Source organism: Astyanax mexicanus, chromosome 4 (assembly GCF_023375975.1).
Source record: "Astyanax mexicanus isolate ESR-SI-001 chromosome 4, AstMex3_surface, whole genome shotgun sequence".
In the NCBI taxonomy this organism is placed as follows: Eukaryota; Metazoa; Chordata; class Actinopteri; order Characiformes; family Acestrorhamphidae; genus Astyanax; species Astyanax mexicanus.
Window position 1 is genome coordinate 10,170,886 of NC_064411.1, and position 23,210 is coordinate 10,194,095.

Sequence of the window (23,210 nt, forward strand, 5' to 3'; positions counted from 1 at the left end):
GATAGTCACATCGCGGACCCTGTGATGTCACGTGGCTATAAAAACAAACACGCCATTGCAGTGTTTTGTTTCTTGACACAAGTGAACTGCGCTGACAATAATGCATCGCCAGCTGCAGCGAAAGGCTTCGGAATGGTTGTATGTAAAAACAACTCTTTTCGGAGGTAAACTGAATGTTTCCTATGGTCAATAGTGGACAAATTTTTTATTACTATACTTACAGTCAACTAGTAATTGGTGGTTGTGCAATATAGGTTCATGTTGTGCAGTCAAGGCTTCTGTTTATAAGGTCAATTTTCCCCTTACATTACTTTTATTTTTATACCTTTCAGTAGTTTTAAAAGCAGTACTTTTGTACTTTTACTTAAGTAAAGGTTTGAGTTGATACTTCAACTTCTACAAAAGTATGTGTAAACCCCAGTATCTATACTTTTACTTGAGTAATGAGTGTGAATACTTCTGACACCCTTGGTTGAGGCATTCTTAGGTTATTAAGCTGTGATTTTAATATCACACTCCTCTATAAGGCTGGGTATCAAAATGGATACCAAAAAGGCACAGAGAAAAATGTTACTTTGCACGAAACGCGCATAAACATGAAGAGCTCGCGCAGTGCGGTGAAAGCAACCCCGACGGCGCCCTGTCACACACATATTGAGAGCGCACAGAAGCACAGATCATTCCAACTGTTCACACACTGCTGCTGCACTGAAATCTCTCAGCCACTTTGAAATATTGTGAACAATATTATACCCTGAAATATCGTGCCATATCACCCACCCTTTTTTTTTTTTTTTAGCAAAAGAAAAATTCACATTGTTCTCATTTACCGTTATATATCTACTAGAGACTCTAGAGATTATATTTGTTCAGTATCATTTATTTTACTATAATCCTGGATATATGGAGATATTTAGAGTGCATTATTAATATCCTGACATTGTGGATCGTTGACTGTTACAAATCTGATAAAATTGTTGTATTATTTAATATCTCAGTAATGGGTGTGCCATAAATCGTATTAAATAATATATGGCAAATATAAAATTAAAAGTTCATTTTGTTGCAGTAGTGTATTCTTGAAATATATATATTTTTATTTTAGTGTTTTGTCATACTGGCAAGAGCATCGTTATGGTGACAATACATAACTGGTACCTTTATTATGTATTAAAAAATTATCATAAAATACATAACTGGTACCTTTAGCTAGGTAACTAATGTTAGCTACTGGTTTTAAAAAAATCTGGTAACTTAGGCTAACTAGCTAACGTTAGCTACCGGTTATAAAATGCTTGCAACTTTAGCAAGCTAGCTAAAATTAGCTACCAATTTTTAAAAATGCTGGAATCTTTAGCTATTAAGCAAATTTTAGCTACTCTGGCAACTAGCAAACATTAACTAACGGTAATAAAACGCTTGCAGCTAGCTAACATTAGCTACCAGTTATAACATGCTTGCAACTTTAGCTAACTAGCTAACATTAGCTACCAACTATAAAAATGCTGGTACCTTTAGCTAGTAAGCTAGCATTAGCTACCTGTTATAAAGCCCTTGCAACTTTAGCTAGCAAGCTAACATTAGCTACTGGTTATAAAGCGTTTGCAACTTTAGCTACCTTTCTAAAATTAGATACCTGTTATAAAGCGCCTGCAACTTTAGCTAGTAAGCAAGCATTAGATGCAACTTTAGCTAGCTAGCTAAAATTAGCTGCCTGTTATAAAAAACCTTCAAACTTTAGCTTTCAAGCTAACATTAGACACTGATTAAAAACCCGCTGGTAACTTTAGCTACCGAGCATCTGCAGTTAAGACAGAACTGAATAAATAAATCAAAATAATTATCATTAATAAAATAATAATAATAATAATAATAATATGATTATCTGATATTCTGCTGGTACAGCTACAGACAGTGGAGGGAAAACTGAGCCTCGTGTTAGTCTCACTTAACTTCTAACAGAGAAGAGAGAAATAAGCTCATAAACTCTTAACTATTACCTAAATCAGTGAATTCTCTACAAAAACACTTTTTAATCTGTCTTATACTCGAATTAATAGCAGTATTTTTAACTTAAAACATGTTTTTAACCACTATTTATTCATAAAACACGGAGCTCAGCACCTACCCGCAGCACAGAAACACACAGACCGCTGCCTAGGTACGGTGGCTCAGAAAGACCAAACGTAGCGTAACTGCAGTTCACCACTAAACAGCAGGGGCCGCCAAAACTTCATTTAACAGCATTAAAGTGCCTCATTTTATAAAGTTCATCTAAAACAAAGGTATTTTATTACTCTGTTATACTTACAACAGTAATAAACGCTGTAAAATCTGTCCTGGTTCTGATCTGCTATCAGTCTGAACCCAGAAGCAGATCCATGCTGAGACTGGACCGCTGTGTGTTTGGAGACCCTGATTTTATGACGGATCCAGATCAGATTTAACCCACATTTATCTCAGATTTAGTTCAGATTTAACCCACATTTATCTCAGATTTAGTTCAGATTAGTGCTGGACGATATGGCCAAAATTCATATCACGATATATTCCTTAATTTCGGTCGATACGATATAATTCCGATATCGATATAAATACTTAGAAGGCCTCAGAAAACTGCTAAGAATCCCTGCAATGGAAATACGTACCTACTAGGGGTGGACGATATGGCCCTAAAATAATATCACAATATTTCATGGTATTATCGCGATAACGATACTCTTGGCGATATGACAAAAAAACAAAAAACTTTTTTATTATTGTATACGATATGATATTGCACACCTTTAAGATATAAAAAAAAACAATAATTTTAGCAGATTTATAACAGAAGTCAATAATTGAGAATTACATGATACTAATAATAATAATGCACTCCAAATATCTCCATATATCCAGTATTAAAGTAAAATAAATGACACTTTACAGATATAATCTGTCTCTAGTAGATATTTAATAGGAAATTAGAAATGTGTGCGTTTTTCTTTTGCTTAAAACAGCAAAAAAATGAGTACCCTGATGTGATAATTAGGGGTGAGTGATGTGGCACGATATTTCAGAGTATAATATCGTGATATATGATATGGCACACCCCTAGTACCTACTACTGTCTACTTAATTTAAGTCTTTGAAACCTCCTTTCACGAAAACATTATAATACTTAAGAAATAAACAATAGTCAAGATAAATCAATGCTCAATTTTATTTGCATATAGCAAAATAAAAACATGACATCCCTGTCAAACATAAGCCAATATAACTATTACCAATAAAAAATAACTTAAAATTAGGATAGAAGCAGAGCTTCTTAGTCTTTTGTAAACAAATTTAACAGATCAAAACAAAAGTGTTCCAACTAGGATAAAGAACACAAGAAGCCTTTATACACATAAAAGCAACAAGATTTCCCCGTCAAATAAACAAACCTATAAGCTTTATCAACTATAAATAACTTAGTTACAATATAAGCTACAAAAGTGCTTCAGCCAAAATACAACTCTTTATGAACATAAAAGGAACATGATATCCCCGTCAAATAAACAAACCTAAAGGATTCATAAACTTTAAATAACTTAAATAACTTACAACATAAGCTATAAAAGTGATTCAGCCAGTATAAGGAAAATATTGTATGTAGTGGAACTGATTGAGGTGGTGGAACAGATTAGATGTTTTAACGTTACCGCTGCTGGTCGGCTCCACTCTCCGGCACAATTTGCAGCAAACTGAAGTTTAGCAGACCTTCGAGAGTCGAACCAAATCCTCACCACTGAATTAGACCTCCCTCCTTCAATTAATCACTTGTGGAAGCGGCAGGGGCATTCATTTTGCATCAAAAATGTCCCGCGCTGGGAGCCAAGAGGACCCGCAGCTGACAAAGAGGACCCGCAACTGACCGCTGACCGAGCGGACCCGTGGGCGGACCGAGCGAACCAGAGGCTGACCGAGCGGACCCGTAGGCGGACCGAGCGGACCAGAGGCTGACCGAGCGGACCCGTAGGCGGACCCGAGGCTAGGCTAGGCTCGGTTCCGTTCCGTTCCACTCCAGCGCGGAACATTTCAGATGCAAACCGAGCCTACCTTAACCTTGGATCCACTCGTGCCGGCTCAGTTTGGCTCCAGCTCGAGGCATTTTAGATGCGTAGCGGACCCGAGCCTAGCCTAGCCTAGCCAAATCTAGCCTAGCCTATCTGGCTACGTGCCTATGTGATTACATCATCACGCACAGAGATAGTCCAGCTACGGAAGCTGATTGTGTTCAGCTGTGCGGCGAGCTGACGCCAGTAAAACGCATGTCCGTGACAGATTCTGTAAATAATACATATCGATATACCACAAAAATGATATCACCGTTATTGAAACATTTCTTATCGCGATAAATACCGATATCGAATTATTGTCCAGGCCTAGTTCAGATTTAACCCACATTTATCTCAGATGTGTCTGTGGGTCAGAGTCAGACTGCTGAGCAGAGCTAGGAGAAGATCCAGTGCTGGTGGTGTAAATGCTGCACATGCTGAAGGTGCTGAAGGTGGTGTTGGTGTAGGAGTGAATGTAGAACAGCGTGATGAAGAGACAGAGACAGAGAGAGAGAGAGAGAGAAACTTCTCCATACCTTCTGTAGTTCAGCTGATTCTGCTCTTCCTTCGACGCTGCGGCAGGAACAGATCCGTGACTTTCCCGTCAAAATAAAAGTCTGCTTGTAAAAATATAAAATTTAAAAAGAAGCGAGGAGAAGGTCAGGTACGAGGTGGAATTTCACTAGTGTTTTTTAAATAACATTAATTTGCTAATTTACCAGAAAACCTGCTATTTTACTGTAATAATAAACAATAAAAAATGTAACAAATGAAAGTAAAAACAAATCCCACTTTAAACCATTACTGTGAATTATAGTTTCCTGCTGGTTCTTACCTGATACTTTTAGTTATAATAATAATAATAATAATAATAATAATAATAATAATAATAATAATAATAATAATATTAACACTGCAATAAAGATAAGGAATATAAATACAGGACAATACAGAAGAAAATGAACATTGACATCACTTTTTGAGCAACTTTACATTGTTAAAAAAATACACAATTTAACAACCAGCATCATATATTATAGACAAACTTCTAAAAGCTACCGATTTTTACTATTTGTCTAAAATAAAACATTCTGTCAGTAACTCAAAGAAATGTTTTTCTTTATAATGCTACTTTTATTAAAGAGTTGTGTCCTGATTCAGAATATATTGATAAAGTGTCAGCGCAAAACTGTCTTTTCCAGCAACACTAGTTTTAGTACAATTTCCTACATTTTCTTTTATTATCTATATTATTTTATGTGTTTCAGTTTAAAAAAGCTTTTGATTAGTTTTATACTCATTATTTTCTCAAACTAGTTTATTGTATTTTATTTACAGACTCAAAACTGATTTTTATAAAATTTTAATGGGGCGGTTATTTTGACAGAAAATCTTTTTGGATTCTGGCCAAGTGTTGCTAGAATCACAAAGGTCCTCTCCATGAAGCTCAGCCTCATCCGAGCCCCGCCCACTCCTAAAACTCTCATTTAAAACACTGTATAAGTACTTATCTTGGGTTTTCCTTTAATTTTACAAAGTAGAACAAAGTATTTCACTAAATACACCTAATCTTTTATTAATTATATTTACTAGCATTACTGCTACTGATGCTGGAGTTACACCCAGAGCTCATTTAAAAGGATTAAAACTGCAGTTTATAAGTTTTAACAATTATCTCTGTGGTGATGAAATAGTTATAGTTGTTCTGTTTTTTTCTATATAGTTGTACAATTTTATTCTATAAAGTATTAAACATTTATAAAATACAAATCCAGTACAAACATTTTATCTAAAATTCATTTAAAATAATATGGCTACATTTTATTTACATTTACCTTCTTGATGTCCTGCAGATTCTTGAAAAGTAGATCGTACTGCAGCAGATCTTGTTTGTTGCTCACCTTGTCTAAAGTCTTACTATTTATGTATTCTGAAAGCTTTCCATAAATTGAGGTCATTCACAGCTCCTCCCTGTAAAATCACTCTCTAACATCACAATGGACCATCCTGATTTCTGTATAGAAGGGTACTTCACACTTGTAAAAGCGTTTGCAATTTCATATGCAAATATCAGTTTCAAACTAATTAATTAAAATAAATAAGATTTGTTAAAGAGTTTATTTGTTTATAGAATTATAAAAAAACTTTTTTCAGCTTTTATAATATGAGTCCAGAAAGCATTCTCATTCTACTACAAAATATGAGACTATTTGGGCCAGATTAAATCTGGTTCTGTGTAGAAATATAAGACAAAGACCTCTGGTTGCTTGAGTCACTTAAAACTACCCCAACAAATAGCATTTACCAAATTTTACTCAAAGGTCAGAACTATTGTTAAAGTAGAAATTGTGACATTTCTTTTCAACACTTTCTTCAATACAAATATCCATTAGAACTAAGAAATCTTCAGGATTCTTTCAATATGTAAGAGAGCTTTACACCAAGAAACCCTATGTTAACAAATGATTCTTAATATGCTTAGTTATATTGGTATATAATATAATAAAATCATGTAGTCCATATTTAATTTAAAATTAAATAATAAACTTTGATTACTAAAAAAATTGAACCAAATAAGGTGAGCTTTCACTTAATTGATCAATAGTACCATTCTGACTACCCCAAATAGAAGCAGTTACTCCTTGTATTAAATAATCAATGCTTTACTTCACTGTGATGGTCACCATAGATATTCAAACAATTTTGTACTGACAAAATTTACCATAAAAGCACAGTTAAGATTTACCATAAAAGAACAGTTAAGAAACGTGTATATCTATTTTTGTAAAGGTATGGTACAGTCTCCTATCAAACAACTAATAAAAGTCCCAAATGAACACGAAGCCCTGGAGCTGGTAAACAGATTTGAGGCAACTTCCCGTCTACCTCAGATTATGGGAGTGATGGATGGAACACGTTCCTGTTCTGCCCCCTCAGATGACTACAAAGATTTAGTGAACAGAAAAGGTTGTTCCTCTTCTGTGCTGCAGGAAGTTGGTGATGAGAGAGGACTGTAAGTGAGTTTCAGAGCATATTTTTTCACATTCCACATTTGCATTTTTATTTTATACAGTACTGTGCAAAAGTTTTATTCCATCAGCAGCGCACCTGATTTACTGTTAAACCCTGAATTACTCAATGTAATAATTGTAATTAATGAATTACATAATTTAATAAGTAAAATAAACATGAGTGTGATTAATGTCACCTTTAATACAAAGTAAAAAGGAAAATAAAGTGTGGAAAGTGCAGTAAAACAAACTGTGTATAATTAATTACACAACATTTACTGAATGTGGCATCACAGCATATTACACTTTTTATATTTGATTCATTTCTTTCAAACACTCTTCATGCAGCTGCAAAGAAAGAAATATTAGCTAATATCAACTCAGCCTGACAGTTTAATTATAATTTAAAGACACATAACAGAAAACCTGCAATAACTAAACCAACACTAAAATATTACACTTAAAGTACTTAAACAATGTAGACTTTTCATATTAGTTCAAATTCATTCTTTCATGCCAATCAAGTAGAAATGTTGAAAGCTAGTCAGACACACAGGAAAGTACAAAAGTACCACATCCCTAGAAACTAAGCTAAATCAGATCTTAACATTATGCAGCTGAACCAGACTCAAAAAATGGTCAGAAAAACATTTTATAGCCATTACCATGTTATAGTTCTATAAAACAAGGTAGTTAATATGTAGCCTGAACTTAATAGGCTTCATTCAATGGGACTGTCTAGCTTGCTAAGCTACCTCAAAACCATTTCTAACCCTTTTATATGCAGAATAATTAAAGTATACTTTTTCTGCTTATACTACATACTACATTTTAGCTATATAATCTGTATTCCAGTATACGTTGATGAAATATATACTTTATTTGGCTGTGCTAATTTTGTACTAGTGATGTACTTAATAAAATATATACTTAGTATTACTTTGTAAAACATTTTCACTTTTAATAAGTGTGTCCGGGGGGCATATAATAAAACTACTTCAGTCAAATTTTGTGTTGCTCATTTTGTGTTTAAAACTCTTTTACTTTGAAAGTTTATTTTAGTTTTGTTTATTTTATTTTAGGTAAAAGAACTTTAACAGCTGATGTTTGTAATAAGATATCTTGCTTTTAATATTTCAGTTTATGTTCACTTTTTAAAATGAATGTGATATAAAATCCACACTTAAATCACACTTTTAATATGGTTTTAATGTTCAGCTGTACAGAAAATATACTTAAATTGTATTAAGTAGTGGCGGAAATAACATAAGAAGTATACTCAGTATAAATTTAGTGCACATTTATATATTTAAATTATAAACACGTAGAAATCAAGTACAAATTAGTGGTTCCAAAATAACACAGCTTAAGTACAGACCTATTTTAGCATAATTCATGTAAACTTTTTCACAAGGGAAGAGTTGTTCTTTTAGCCAATTATGTAGCCACTAGACTCAAGCATTTAGAAAGCCAGTCAATCCTACAGACAAAAATATAATATGTCCTACATAATCTAAACAGGATGGGATTTACTCTAAAAGGGTAGTTAGGTTAGCTTGATTAGCCAGCTTTTTTTTTTGTCAATTTTCTGCCTAAATCTTGAGGAAATCTATTCAAGCATTACATAAAAAGGTTTCATATTTGATAATACAGTATGAAAATATGAATTTTAATAAAAATAACATTAAAATATTTAATTAAATCTGCAACTATAGATTAAAAAAAATAGTGAATAAAATAATTTACTGTATAAAAATTTTAATTACGCTTTCCTGAGCTTCATTTTAAAATCAGTATTTTTGTGAATATAAATAAAAATATTTAATGTCCCCCAAAACTTTTTATAGATATTTTATGTCTATTTTCAAACCTTTTTTAAACAAATGATTAAGTGGAGTAGAGAGTGAACAAGCAGCCTCTTCAAGTGTCCTGATGAACCGAGTCGCTGCGCTTTCCTCCGAGCGTTAGCGCTGTGATGCTACTCGGCAATGCTGCTTCAGGAGGAGGCGTGTGCTCGTCTTCTTCACCCTCCTGGTGTTGGAGCATCACTAGTGATAGGGGGAGGAGTCTTAATGAGTGGGTTGGGTAATTGGTTGTGTAAATTGGGAAGAAAATAGAAAAAAAAACTTAATTTAAACTTCAGAGAAAAGCCTCTCCACCCACACTGCAGTAGGATGTCCAGGTAACAGCCGACACTGATTTAAATCCTTTAAAGAGAACAGCATCTAATTTTATACATATTAGAGTTTGAGATGCTGCAACATCAATATGCTATGTAAGTAATTATCTTAGAGTATTACATCAAATAGAGAAATGCAATACACAATACTTAATTAAAACTAAAATAACATCATAATGTCGTGCTCTCCGGCAAATATTTTAAATTTTAAAAGAGTATAAGAGACTAAGAGACGGATTAAAAACGGATTAAAGTACGAAAAAAGTTCACTCACGGCCCCTTAATCCAACACAAAATTTTCTACGGACCCCCGGCCCCGAAAAAAAAAAACATTTCCCACCCCTTCCCTCGGCCGGGACGGGCTCAAGAAAATGGTCTGTAAAAGGCGTCTGTTTTTTTTTTTAAATTCACACTGTTCTTATTTCTCATTAAATATCTACTAGAGACAGATTATATCTGTACAGTATCATTTATTCCACTTCAGTCCTGAATATATGGAGTACATTATATCTCCTTATGTCGTGCTGCGTGCTCGGACTGCACTGCGTGCTCTGACCAATGAGACGTTTTCATCCTGGATTTTTTTTTAGTTTTGTAGCGGCTCAGTGGTTTAATACCTGGTGCTAATTGAGATGTTGAAATATTTTTAATTGGGCGCCAGTTATTAAATTAATTTAATTAGATTAATTAATAAATTAATTAATCAAATTAATTAATAACACAAGACATCTCAGGGTGTGGTTTCTACAGGTGACAGAAATTTTCATAACCAAGTTATCCAGAAAAACACACTGAAATGACAGGTTTTGTAAAATAAAAGTATTTATTAAATCACACATATATGAGTAAATAATTCATTAAAAAGTCATAAATGTAGCCATTAGATATCAAATCATAGTGTAGAATGATAAATGAGAAATAAACAACAAACACGTTATAATGCTGATATGAAAGGAATAAAGATTAATAGAACTATTAAGTGAATATTTCTAAATAAGGGTCTAAGGCATTTTAAGTCTACGAAACCAGTTCTTATTTCCACCCAAGACACTCAAAATGAGTCATCTATACTAAAGACGCTCTATTAAAGACCTGACCCAGACCATGACCAACAGAACACCATCTGCCGAAAGATTAAACCCAGCTCTGCCTTACTCTGAGTTGTTGAAGTGGGCCTCGGTGACGTCCGCCTGGGTTGGTCGTCTGCTGCTTCACCCCGAAAAAGGATCACGTGAGCCGGTCTGCAGGGTGGCTTGACTTCCTGTGTCAGCACGGAGCCCCATTAGAACCCACAGGGTAAATCCCCACTCTCAGCTGGCTTGCTGGTGGCCTCCGGACCGCAGGTTTCTGGGTTGGATCTGGCGGATCTCCTTTTCAGCTGTACTTTAGCTAAACTTAGATGGAATAATGCTTGGCTTCGTAGATTGTAAAATAACCTTAGATATTTTAACTAGGATAGCTAATATTAATATACTTGAAGATTAAATGCACTAGTCTAAGAAAACTAACTTAAGATGACTAAACTAACAGTCTATCCTTTCTCCATCTCTGGGCTCCCTAACCTCTGTCCTTTCTCCTCTAACTGTTTTCCTCAACTCATCTTCTTCTCCTCTCCTCAACTCCAAACTGAACTGAACTGCAAACTCCTCCAACTCTAAACTGGCAACTGAACTGTGTCTGCCCAGTTTAAACTATTAGTCTCTGTGGCCTGTTTGGCCCCTGAGCCATGATTGGCCCTGTGGCCCAAATGTCTGTGTTTTGATTGGTCTAGGAGCAATTTCAAACTTTGGTGGGGATTCACAAAGGGCCATAAAACCCCCCCTCGCTCACATGGTCAGCATGCTTCAGAATTTTTCTAATAGATCAAACCAAAAGAAAACTCAATTAAACAGTGGATCAAAATACATTTTTCAGCATATCAGTTTGTGATGATAAATTCAGGAAACACAATCTTACAATTGAATCACAATAAATGTAATATATATATATTGCCCACAAACAGTTTTGTAATACTCAAGATAATCTTAGAAATACAATGATGGATGGTACTCTGTCAGAAAGAGATCAAGAGTCATGTTATTATTTAAACCCAATTAAATCACTTAAAAGATAATACATGGTTAAACCACTGATAACCAAATAAAGCTAAATTATCAAATGCTAGTTAAACCTTGTTGATTCAGACTTGAATGTGTAGGAGAATTTAATCAGGACACATCCAAACACATATACCATTATCTAGTAAACATTCTATAAAACACCTTTTTTATATAGTCAATATATATGTATTTTAAGCAAAATCTTCTCAGTGAGAAATTCCTCTTCTCTGCTGAGTGTTTAGATAAGCGGCTGTCGTCGGAATTTACGACCGTGGGGGAAGTTGGTGAAGTTGGTGTTGGGAATGTAATTTCCAAGCTAAGAGCATTCATTTTAACTTCATGAATCTTATTTCTAAGTGGTTGCAGAAAGCACAAACCCCTAAATTGGTATAATATATTTGGTGAATTTACAATTTCCAAGGCATTCATTAAGTTTTGAACCCTCTCTCAAGTCCCGTAGTCCCGTCCTTGTCCTGGTGATTGTGCTGTTGGCAAAACCACAATTGTGCACAGTTCCAGATGTTTAAACATTAACGGTCCTAAATCCAGATTTACGACTGACAGCGTCTGAAGGAATGTCAAAAAAGAATTTAAAAATGTTTACCCTGACTTGCATTTAGGGTTCTCGAGCGAGGCTGAGTGAAGAAATAGTCAGGAAATGTCATTTTGAAATTTAAGGCTGTTTGAAAAAGATAACTCCAAGGCTTTTAGAGTGTTCTGGGGGTTGAAGTTCCTTATAGACCATAAAGTGGGGGTAGTGTGTGTTTGTGTCCAAGCAATGAAGAAATCCTCTGGTTAATCCACTACAGTTTTTACCCCGGAATTTCTGCCGCCCCACACCACGGCTTCTCCGCTGCATACGCAGACCAGGAGCGACGCTACTGCGCAAGCCGGCCCAGTGAATTTCTATTTGCCTAAAAACAACTAAAAAAAGTTTGTTCAGAAAGTATTTTATATTGTTAAACACTGTTAATTACATTAGAGTAGAGGAAAGTCATTGTAAATGATGTTACTGTTCTTGGTCTATTTGGGTTTAATGATTGTGCAGTGCATAGCCCTATTACTGATTTTGTGTTTTTGCACTTGGGCTATAAGCTCAATATAAAATAGTTTATTTGTTTAGAAATGATTTTATATTTTTAAACCATGTTAAATTATATTAGATTAGAGGACATTCATTCAGACATCATTCTTGTAGGCTAGGCTTTTTGTAACTGATTTAGCCCCTACTGTTGCCACGTTACCCCTTACATTTTATTATATAAATCACTTTTGAAGAGCCTGCAAGTTTTTTTTTTATCATGTATAACATTACTTTTAATGTCAGACAGAAGCAGCTTCATCATGGCAATACATGGCAGACACTATTTAAGATAAGTTTGCTATCAGGAATAATCTTGTTTTTTTTTTACACCACCAAGAAATAATACTTACTGCATTTAGGTGGTTCCTCAAGCTTGATGTGCCACCATGATATGCTAGTTAAATATCACATATTTGGCACACTGCCATTGTCTTGTCTACACTCAATTTGAAATGCTTCCAAACAGCTGAGCTTCTCTGAAAATTTTGCCTCTCTTATACCCCCATTAACCTGAACAGAAATGTTAGAGTGAGGTGGAGCTCTGGAAAGAAAAAAAAAATAAATTAATATCCGAATACCAAAATTAAAAACCGAATACCTACTCAACGAGCGAATATCCCAATACATAAATATTCAGGTCCAGCCCTACTTTAAACTACCCCAACAAATAGCACTTACTAATTACTATGGAAAGGTCAGTGCCGTTGTTAGAGCACCAACTGTGACATTAGTTCCAGTAGACACTTTTTTAAAATCTAAATTTCATTTAGCAAAACACGCAAAAAATCATCAGACTCCTCTTCACCTTTCTTCATTTATTGAGTTTTATTAATATGAACGTATTTTACAATAAAATAAAACAATAATTATCAATAAGTACAGAATAAGTGATGTTGACAGTAGTGAATAAAGAGAACAGTAATTAAAATAAATTCTATATAAGATATTTACATACTTATATTTATACAAACGTTTTCCCTTCTACACACACACACACACACACCAAACTCTGTTATACACAGGGTTATTCTATCTTACACAGATGCACTGAGGAGCCAGAACCATAAACCCAAAACCCTGCATAGAGGGGCTGAGTGAAGGTGGTGTAGAATGTGTGTAAGTGTGTGAGAGTGTGTGAGGGTGTGTGTGAGGGTGTGAGGGTGTGTGAGGGTGTGTGTGAGGGTGTGTGTGTATCAGAGGAGACTCTGTAGAAGGACAGAGTGCCGGAGGGACAGTCCACATACACTCCTACTCTCCTACAGCCGGAGGGAGGAGTGGAGAGATCAGTGCTGTCATTATTGTGAAGAACAGAGTATCTGTTATCAGTGCAGATCAGACTCCAGGAGTTTATATTCCCTCCAAACCTACAGTCTGTTCTTAATCCTTTCCTGCTGATGGTTTTATAACTCAGAGCTACTTCAGCTCCATTTCTCCCGCTCCACTCAGCCTCCCAGTAACAGCGTCCAGTAACACCAGTAACTCTCTCTCTACTCAGAACCTGCGACCACCTATCAAATCTCTCTGGATGATCAGGATACGACTGCAGCTCCACTCCACACTCCACCCTCCTGTTCTCCTCACTCAGAGAGAGAAGACGCTGGGCTGTGTTCAGATCCAGAGTGAAATCACAGCCGTCTGAACACAAGAACACAAACAGGGTGTATTTAGTGTGTGTGTAGTGATATATTTAGTGTGTGTGTAGTGTTATATTTAGTGTGTGTAGTGATATATTTAGTGTGTAGTGTTGTTATATTTAGTGTGTAGTGTTGTTATATTTAGTGTTATATTTAGTGTGTAGTGTTATATTTAGTGTGTGTAGTGTTATATTTAGTGTGTAGTGATATATTTAGTGTGTGTAGTGATATATTTAGTGTGTGTAGTGTTATATTTAGTGTGTAGTGTTGTTATATTTAGTGTTATATTTAGTGTGTGTAGTGATATATTTAGTGTGTAGTGTTGTTACATTTAGTGTGTGTAGTGTTATATTTAGTGTGTAGTGTTATATTTAGTGTGTAGTGTTATATTTAGTGTTATATTTAGTGTGTGTGTTATATTTAGTGTTATATTTAGTGTGTAGTGTTATATTTAGTGATATATTTTGTGTGTAGTGTTATATTTAGTGTGTGTAGTGTTATATTTAGTGTGTGTAGTGTTATATTTAGTGTGTGTAGTGTTGTTACATTTAGTGTGTGTAGTGTTATATTTAGTGTGTAGTGTTATATTTAGTGTGTGTAGTGTTATATTTAGTGTGTGTAGTGTTATATTTAGTGTGTAGTGTTATATTTAGTGTGTAGTGATATATTTAGTGTGTAGTGATATATTTAGTGATATATTTAGTGTGTAGTGTTATATTTAGTGTGTAGTGTTATATTTAGTGTTATATTTAGTGTGTGTAGTGTTATATTTAGTGTGTAGTGTTATATTTAGTGTGTAGTGTTATATTTAGTGTGTAGTGATATATTTAGTGATATATTTAGTGTGTAGTGTTATATTTAGTGTTATATTTAGTGTGTAGTTTTGTTATATTTAGTGTTATATTTAGTGTGTGTAGTGTTATATTTAGTGTGTAGTGTTATATTTAGTGTGTAGTGTTATATTTAGTGATATATTTAGTGTGTAGTGTTATATTTAGTGATATATTTAGTGATATATTTAGTGATATATTTAGTGTTATATTTAGTGTTATATTTAGTGTTATATTTAGTGATATATTTAGTGATATATTTAGTGTTATATTTAGTGTGTATTAGGGATGCGACGGTTCTCTGTATTTTATTGGTCTGTTTGGTTTGATACACCCGGATGGACGGTGGTATTTAGGTGAGCACTAACAGAGTGAACAAACACTCTCCCGCTGTACATGCCCCGCCCATGGCCAGGGGGAGGGGCTGCTGAGCGTGTGCTGGGGGACTGCGCCGTCACACTGTGAAGATTCACCAGCAGCTCATATAAGAGAAGAGTAATGTTATTTTATTCTCTATTCTCTTTATTGTTTATGTAAAAACTGGGTTTGCAACACTGAATATTAATCAAGCAATTAACTATTATTTACACTGGAGGGAGATCCTCATTTACAATGCCATTTACAGTTTAAAACAGATAAAAATATATATAAAAAATAGAAATAAAAACTGACATTTACTCTACACAAATAAAATATATACGTAAAAAAGGAAAAATAGGAAATTTGAAAAAGATTACAAAAAAGACACATAAAAAGTAAAGAATTATATTTTATGAAGAAAAAATAACAGTAGTGAAAATAAAGTAAAATGATAAGAAATTATAAAATTAATATTAATAAACTAAGAACATGGGAATCATGGAAAAAAAATAAATATATAATATGATATTGTTATTTATTTAAACTATTTTGATAAATAAAATAATAAAAATAAACAAAATAAATAAGTAATATAAAATATAAACTCATTAAAAAAACTAATTGAAATCAACCACAGGCTTTCTCTCTCCGGAGGATCATTACCTTGTCGAGGTCGGGGGGCTTGTGTGTGTCGATGACCCTGAGAGCTATACCGGGTAGGGACACCCAAGCCGGGCAGGTCAAAGGGTAGATGCCAGACGAAATATGATCCCTGGTCCTCCAGGTTGGGGGTTGGGCACAGGGCTAACAACCCTGTCCCATAAAAAACACTATTGTTACGGAAACAGAGACAGAGAGAAATACCACTATTGTGTGCGATGGGCTCCCAGAGGTATTACAAGATCCTTGTATGACTGTTAGTAGTGAAAGCCGAAAGGAAGCTACTGGCACGAAGATGGAAGTTTTGAGCGCCAAATGCAAGACCAGAATAGGTTTCTGGAATGTGTGTACCATGTATGAAACTGGTAAGCTAACACAAATTACGGCCGAGATGAGGCGTTACAAATTACACATCCTTGGAGTAAGTGAAAGCAGATGGACAGGTTCTGGAAGAGTAAAGACCCAGACCAGAGAGACAGTGCTGTATTCTGGCAGAGAGGACAACCAACACCACGAGGGAGTAGCCATCATCCTGAGGAAAGGAACAGAAAAGTACCTGATAGAGTGGAAGCCGATCAACAGCAGATTGATTACAATCAGAGTGAGGGGGAGACATGGCAACATGACCCTGATCCAGTGCTACGCACCAACCAACGATGGCGATGATGAGGCGAAAGACACCTTTTACGATCAATTACAAGCAGAAGTAAGTGTAACACCTCGCCATGACCTGTTGATTGTGATGGGCGACATGAATGCCAAAGTTGGGAACGACAATACCCATGTAGAGAGAACTATGGGCAGACATGGCTGTGGCTGCAGGAACGAGAACGGAGAGAGACTAGTGGAGCTATGTACTGCATACAACCTGGTGATTGGAGGAACACTATTTCCTCACCGCAACGTTCACAAACTAACATGGTGCTCACCCAATGGTAGGGACAGCAACCAGATCGACCATCTTATGATCAACGGCACCTGGAGACGTTCCCTGCTTGACGTCAGGGTGAGAAGAGGAGCAGATGTTGGAAGTGACCATCACCTTGTTATAGCAGACATAAAAATGAAATTGCGAAGTACAGGACGCAAACCAGCAGCACACAGACGCTTTGATGTGGAAAAATTGCAGGACCCCAAACTGAAAAATGCCTTCATTCTTCAAGTAAAAAACAGTTTTCAGGCACTTGCAGACATGACAGACACTTGCGAGGCAGATGCAGAAGGAATAAACCAGAGATGGGACCTTGTGAGAACAGTATACCAGAAAAGCAGCGAGACTAGTCTTGGACTGAGAGTGGATAACACCAGAGACATGGAAGGCAATAGAGGAAAGAAGAGACCTTAAGAAGAAGGTGGCTAGCACCAGATCTGAAAGACTGCAAGAGAAGTTCAAATTACAGTATAGAGAGATGAACCAGAAAGTGAAGCGCTCAGCGAGAATAGACAAGCGTGCCTACTTGAACAACCTGGCAAGCGAAGCCGAAGAAGCAGCAAGAAAAGGAGAACAAGGAAAGCTGTACAAGATCACTAAGATGATTAGCGGCAAGTTCCACAGTACCAATAATACCCCAGTCAAGGACAAGGAAGGGAAGCTGCTAACGACAGAGAGAGAACAAGAAGCACGCTGGGCTGAACACTTCAGAGGGGTCCTGAACAGACCACCGCCTCCCGAAGAAGCCGACATACAAGAAGCCATTGAGGACCTGGACGTTAACATCGCCCCACCAGAGAAGCAGGAAATCATTACAGCAATTAAGTCCTTGAAGAACAGAAAGGCACCAGGCCAGGACAATCTGAATGCTGAACTAGTCAAAGCGGACCCAGAACTGGCAGCCAATATCCTGCAACCCCTATTTACCGCAGTATGGGAAAGGAAACAAGTCTCAGATGACTGGACCAGAGGAGTAATTGTTAAAATCCCAAAGAAAGGATCCCTTAGCGACTGCAACAACTGGCGAGGAATAACTCTCCTGTCCATCCCGAGCAAGATCATGACAAAGATCATTATTCAACGAATATCAGAGGCAGTGGACACACAACTTAGAGAAGAGCAGGCAGGTTTTCGCAGAGGAAGAGGATGCACCGACCACATATTCGCACTACGCAACATCATTGAACAGTGTACAGAGTGGCAGAGACAGCTCTATATTAACTTCGTGAATTTTCAGAAGGCATTTGACAGTATACACAGAGAGAGCCTCTGGCGCATCCTGAGAGCGTACGGAATACCAATGGAAATTGTGCTGCTGATTAAAAGCTTCTATGCGAACTTTTCATGCTGTGTTGGAAACAGTGACATCTACTTTGAGGTCGGGACCAGAGTGAGACAAGGCTGCGTAATGTCTTCCCTGCTCTTCAACCTTGTCATTGACTGGGTAATGCGTCGCACAACGGAGGATGAACCAAGGGGCATAAGATGGACACTCTCCACAAACTTAGAAGACCTAGACTTTGCCGATGACCTGGCCCTACTGTCACACACCCATCGACACATGCAGGAGAAGACGACTCGCCTGAACACCTTTGCGCAGCAGGTCGGACTGCACATCAGCCGGACAAAAACAGAAGTAATGACCCTGTACTCCACCAATACAACACCGATCAGCATAGAGGGAGAAGACCTTCCGATGGTTAAAAGCTTCACCTACTTGGGCAGTGTAGTTAAGCAAGATGGAGGAGCAGGCTGTGACATCCAAAACAGACTGAGCAAAGCCAGGGGCATCTTCTGTAGCCTAAGTAACATCTGGAAGACAACCCAGTACAGCATCTACACCAAGCTGAGACTTTACCAGAGTCTGGTCCTGTCCACTCTTCTGTACGGCTCGGAATGCTGGCGAATGACTGACAACGACCTTAACAAACTGTCAGTCTTCCACACCAAAAGCCTACGAAGAATCCTGGGCATTTTTTGGCCAAGGACAATCTCCAATGAGGAGCTGCTTATCCAGTGTGGACAGGAGAGTATGACCACCATCCTGATGAGGAAACGATGGCGCTGGATTGGCCACGCCATCAGAAGCGGGAACAACTCCATCACAAAAACTGCCTTACGCTGGACTCCAGAGGGAAAACGCAAGCGAGGCCGGCCTAAGAACACCTGGCGACGAACTGTGGAGGCAGAAATGAAGGCCCTAAACCACAGCTGGGGCACTGTGTGGAAACTGGCCCAGGACAGACAAAAGTGGAGGACCTTTGTCGCTGCCCTATGTGCCGACCGGCATAACAGGCACTGATGACGATGACAGGCTTTCTGAATAAAAAGCCTGATAATAATTAAAGTTTCAGGTTCAGTTAGTTTCAGTTTCAAAACATGGAAATAGATCACCAAAACCTCAAGCTATTATTTATATTTAACAATATTTAATTAACTTTTCTGCACTCATCTTATTTTAGTTTTATATTATTTGATGTCTCTCTTGGTTATATGACAGTGGTGTTTTTATATTGAGTTTTATATCATGGTTTTGCAGTTTAAACTACACTTGATCCGTCGTTATTTATAAAAACAATTTTTCTTTAAGAAAACAGAGATAATCCCGCAGCGTGCGCTACCAAACTTTGCTACGTGTGCCTGCAGCTTTTTAGAGCGCTGGACGAGATTTTATTTAATGAATTAATATATTTTATATTTTAATAAATTTGCCCTGGTGATAAGAAACGAACGCTAACATATAGCTTTATATTTCTGTGTATTTCAAATGTTTGTAAAAAATAAAATAAATTCCTGTTCAGTCAAAGTGCTTTCCTCTTTTTATTTTTTGTTTCTAAAACTCAAGCATTTGAGTGAGAATAAGCATCTGTTAAAATTCTCAAACAGCAGAATGCCTATAACCATTGGCGTAGGAACCGGGGGGGATATTAGAAACAGGTGCATTTGTCCCCCCAAAAATGATATTGTTTCGCTCAGCTCAGCTGTGCTATTAATGAGGAGACAGACTGGACCAATCACGGAGCCGGTTCAGGAATTAAGTTCCGCCTCTCAGGAAAAACAGCCAATCAGCTTGCTGTTTTTGCGGCGCGCGGAGGTGTCAGTATGTTGGTGGCGGGAAGCCCCTCCCTCGCTGTGAGATTTAGCAGCGGGATCGGCTGCAGCTGATTTTAAGATATGGATATACGGTGATGTTTTTTTCTAAAAGAAAGGTAATGGTATCTAATCATGTAAACTGTGATGATATGTTTCTGATAGCTGGTTAAAAATACACATCTCTGAATCAGCACACAGTTTAAACCCACTGTGATTAATAAACTGCAGCTGTGTTAGTGAGTTAACTTAACTTTGGAATTACCTTGATTGGGAGTCAAGATTAAAGAAAAAACTACATACGTAATGTTCAACTTGCCCTGTACCTGATCAGCTAATCACTGTTTCATTTTCAAACTGTTTATTAATGTAGGATTGCAGTTAGCTAGAAGCTGGATGTAGAGGATAGACAGAATTTAGTACAACACTGGGTAATGTTGGTAGTTTAAAGCAGTTTCTTAACCCTGATCATCACTGCCCTAAAACTGTGTTTTCCATCAGATCCAACTGATAAGCTAATAAACAATCATTTATTGAGTTAACCTGTTAAAATCTCTTAGCCCCCTATGGATCCTAAATGAATCATTATGTATATCCAGCAGTTTATTAGACACATCATACCACCACTTACTTTATTAAAGTGCCTTTAAACAGAGGAAGCTGTAGAATATGCAGAACAGTGTTAATATGCAGTAGAATATGTAAGAACAGGGTTAAGAAACACTGATCTAATCTGACTTCTGTTCATATGTAGTTCACAGTAAGACCACATGTCCTGACGTTTATATTAACTTCTGACAAAAATCTCTAGGAAACATAGTTACATTCTCTCAGTAGAAAGAAGTGTTCTCAGTAAAACAAATTAAAAGCGCAGGAACCAAAGAAAATGTAAATATACAACAGAATTGACATACAATACATAATAATAAGAATAACCAATACTGTTATATTATTTTAAATATTAGGTGATAACTGATCAGTTTTTGTACTATGTATATAATTCAGACATTGGATGCATAATTTTTTTCTAACAACAGTAAATGTAATGTGGAGTAACATGTTTAGGCTGTAAAATCACCTTTTATTAGATGTAACTAATTATAAACAAAATACAGAAAAAAAGATTATTTGTGATAAAAAATAATTCCACAAATGTTGTTCTAGGAAACTATAGGGTGGGCTTTGGTTCATATTCGCAAATGTGTCCCCCCCCCAATATCAAGCCCGCTCCTACGCCCTATAACTGCTATATTAAGCTACAGTTATTAAGTCTGTGTACTGAACAGAAATTTAAATCCTTATAAATGTCAGATATAAATATAACTAATAATAACTTATAGTTACTGTGCAGATTTTAAGTATATTATATTTTTTAGTTGATAGTTTTTTATATATTACTTCTATAGGAGCAAATCAGCTCTGAAGGCAAACGCTGAAGATTTGAGGACTAATTAAACAAAACTTTCTCAGCTGCGTGTTCAGGGCCAGTGAACGCTAAACGGAGAAAAGGATATTTGAAGAGGCGCCGTCATCTTATAAATCCGCTGTTCGGGTCCATTTTGGCTTCAGCGTTGAGTTTGATAATCAAGGTAAAAGACAGTCAGCAGATAAAGCACAGTGTGATTCAGTTACCTGTTTTTGACTAATGGTAAGAATAAGTGCTCCTTTTTTATAATAGATATTGTGATTTGAATTAATCTGTCCCAACAACCGCGATACGAACCGAACCGTGGCCACACTGTACTGTTGCATCCCTAGTGTGTAGTGTTATATTTAGTGTGTGTGTAGTGTTATATTTAGTGTGTGAGCAGTGTTATATTTAGTGTGTGTGTAGTGTTATATTTAGTGTTTGTGTGTAGTGTTATATTTAGTGTGTGTGGTGTTATATGTAGTGTGTGTGTAGTGTTAACTTAGTGTGTGTGTAGCGTTATATTTAGTGTCTGTGAGCAGTGTTATATTTAGTGTGTGTGTGTAGTGTTATATTTAGTGTGTGTGTAGTGTTTTATTTTTTATGTGTGTGTAGTGTTATAATTAATGTGTATGTAGTGAATGTGTGTGTATGTAGTGTGTTTGTGTGTGCTTGTATTGTGTGTATCTGTAGTGGGATATTTAGTGTCTGTGTGTAGTGGTATGTTTAGTGTTTGTGTGTATTGTGTGTATGTAGTGTACGTGTGTGTAGTGTTTGTATATAGTGTATGTATGTGTATGTAGTGTACGTGTATTTGGGTGTGTATGTAGTGTGTTTGTATTGGGTGTATATAGTGTGTGTGTATTTGGGTGTGTATGTAGTGTGTGTAGTGTTTGTGTGTATTGTTTCTATGTAGTGTTTGTGTGTAGTGTGTTTGTGTGTTTGTTTGTATGTAGAGTGTATGTGTCTGTATGTGTGAGTGTTCGTGTTTGTACTTTGTGTGCGTGTAGTGTTATATTTAGTGTGTGTATTGTTTGTATGTAGTGTGTGTGTGTGTAGTGTGTGTGTGTAGTGTGTGTGTGTGTAGTGTTTGTATGTAGTGTATGTGTGTGTATTCTTTGTATGTAGTGTATGTGTGTGTGTGTGTGTGTGTGTGTGTGTGTGTGTAGTGTGTGTATGCGAGTGTGTGTGTAACTTACATTTTTTTAATCCAGGTTTGATTCTGATCTTCCCTCCATGTTCCACTCTAAACACACACACACACACACACACACACACACACAGATCAGCACAGTGTGAGATTTTTAGAAACTGATTTTTAAAGAAATACTTTGTGTGAAAACGAGCGAACATTTGAGAGAGCGGAAATTAGTGACCTCATGTGGTAAAGTACGGAACTGCAATGCACACTGCATAAAATCAGATTAAAAACGGAAGATTAAGGAAGATTAACTCTTACTTCTCTAAATATATTTTTGTCTGCAGGTATAAAGTTTTAATACTTACCGTATCTTATTCTGCTTTATATGCACGATATGTAGTATTATTTTTATTAGAGCTTTTATTCAGAAATGGAGAAAACACGGCACAGTAGTTAAAGTTCCCAGGAGTGACTGAGCTACAGAAATTACTCCAAAAGGGCATGAACAACTCATCCAGGAAGAAACCAGAACAACATTTAAAGAACTGCAGGATCTCACTCGCCTCAGTTAAGATCAGTGTTAATGATTCAATAATAAGAAAGAAACTGGGTGAAAATGGTCTCCTAGATAAGATAAAATGGTTTCTTGTGGGCTTGCAGAAAAGGGTTAAACTTTACTAAAGTATGTTTTTTGCATTCATATC

At 36.4% G+C, this 23,210-nt stretch overlaps 6 protein-coding genes across 10 annotated transcripts in view; 2 read left to right on the plus strand and 4 right to left on the minus strand.

Annotated features, from left to right (window-relative positions):
- Positions 1-23,210, plus strand: part of LOC125801199 (zinc finger protein 271-like) — an 883,173-nt gene that overhangs the window by 272,872 nt on the left and 587,091 nt on the right. The window lies entirely within an intron of this gene.
- The window catches only part of LOC125801195 (zinc finger protein 585A-like), a 357,158-nt gene that overhangs the window by 197,626 nt on the left and 136,322 nt on the right, over positions 1-23,210 (minus strand). The window lies entirely within an intron of this gene.
- LOC125801239 (zinc finger protein 484-like) overlaps positions 1-23,210 on the minus strand; it is a 241,143-nt gene that overhangs the window by 197,626 nt on the left and 20,307 nt on the right. The gene's annotated exons all lie outside the window — the stretch shown is intronic.
- LOC125801558 (zinc finger protein 585A-like) overlaps positions 1-23,210 on the minus strand; it is a 198,612-nt gene that overhangs the window by 155,095 nt on the left and 20,307 nt on the right. The window lies entirely within an intron of this gene.
- The window catches only part of LOC111190407 (uncharacterized), a 305,136-nt gene that overhangs the window by 115,161 nt on the left and 166,765 nt on the right, over positions 1-23,210 (plus strand). The gene's annotated exons all lie outside the window — the stretch shown is intronic.
- LOC111190059 (NLR family CARD domain-containing protein 3-like) overlaps positions 1-23,210 on the minus strand; it is a 260,290-nt gene that overhangs the window by 26,187 nt on the left and 210,893 nt on the right. The window contains exons 12-13 of the mRNA XM_049478460.1: positions 22,565-22,611; positions 13,821-14,087 (exon numbers count right to left, since the gene is read on the minus strand). Of these exons, the coding sequence (XP_049334417.1) occupies positions 13,821-14,087; positions 22,565-22,611 (314 nt within the window). The remainder of the gene's footprint in view (positions 1-13,820; positions 14,088-22,564; positions 22,612-23,210) is intronic.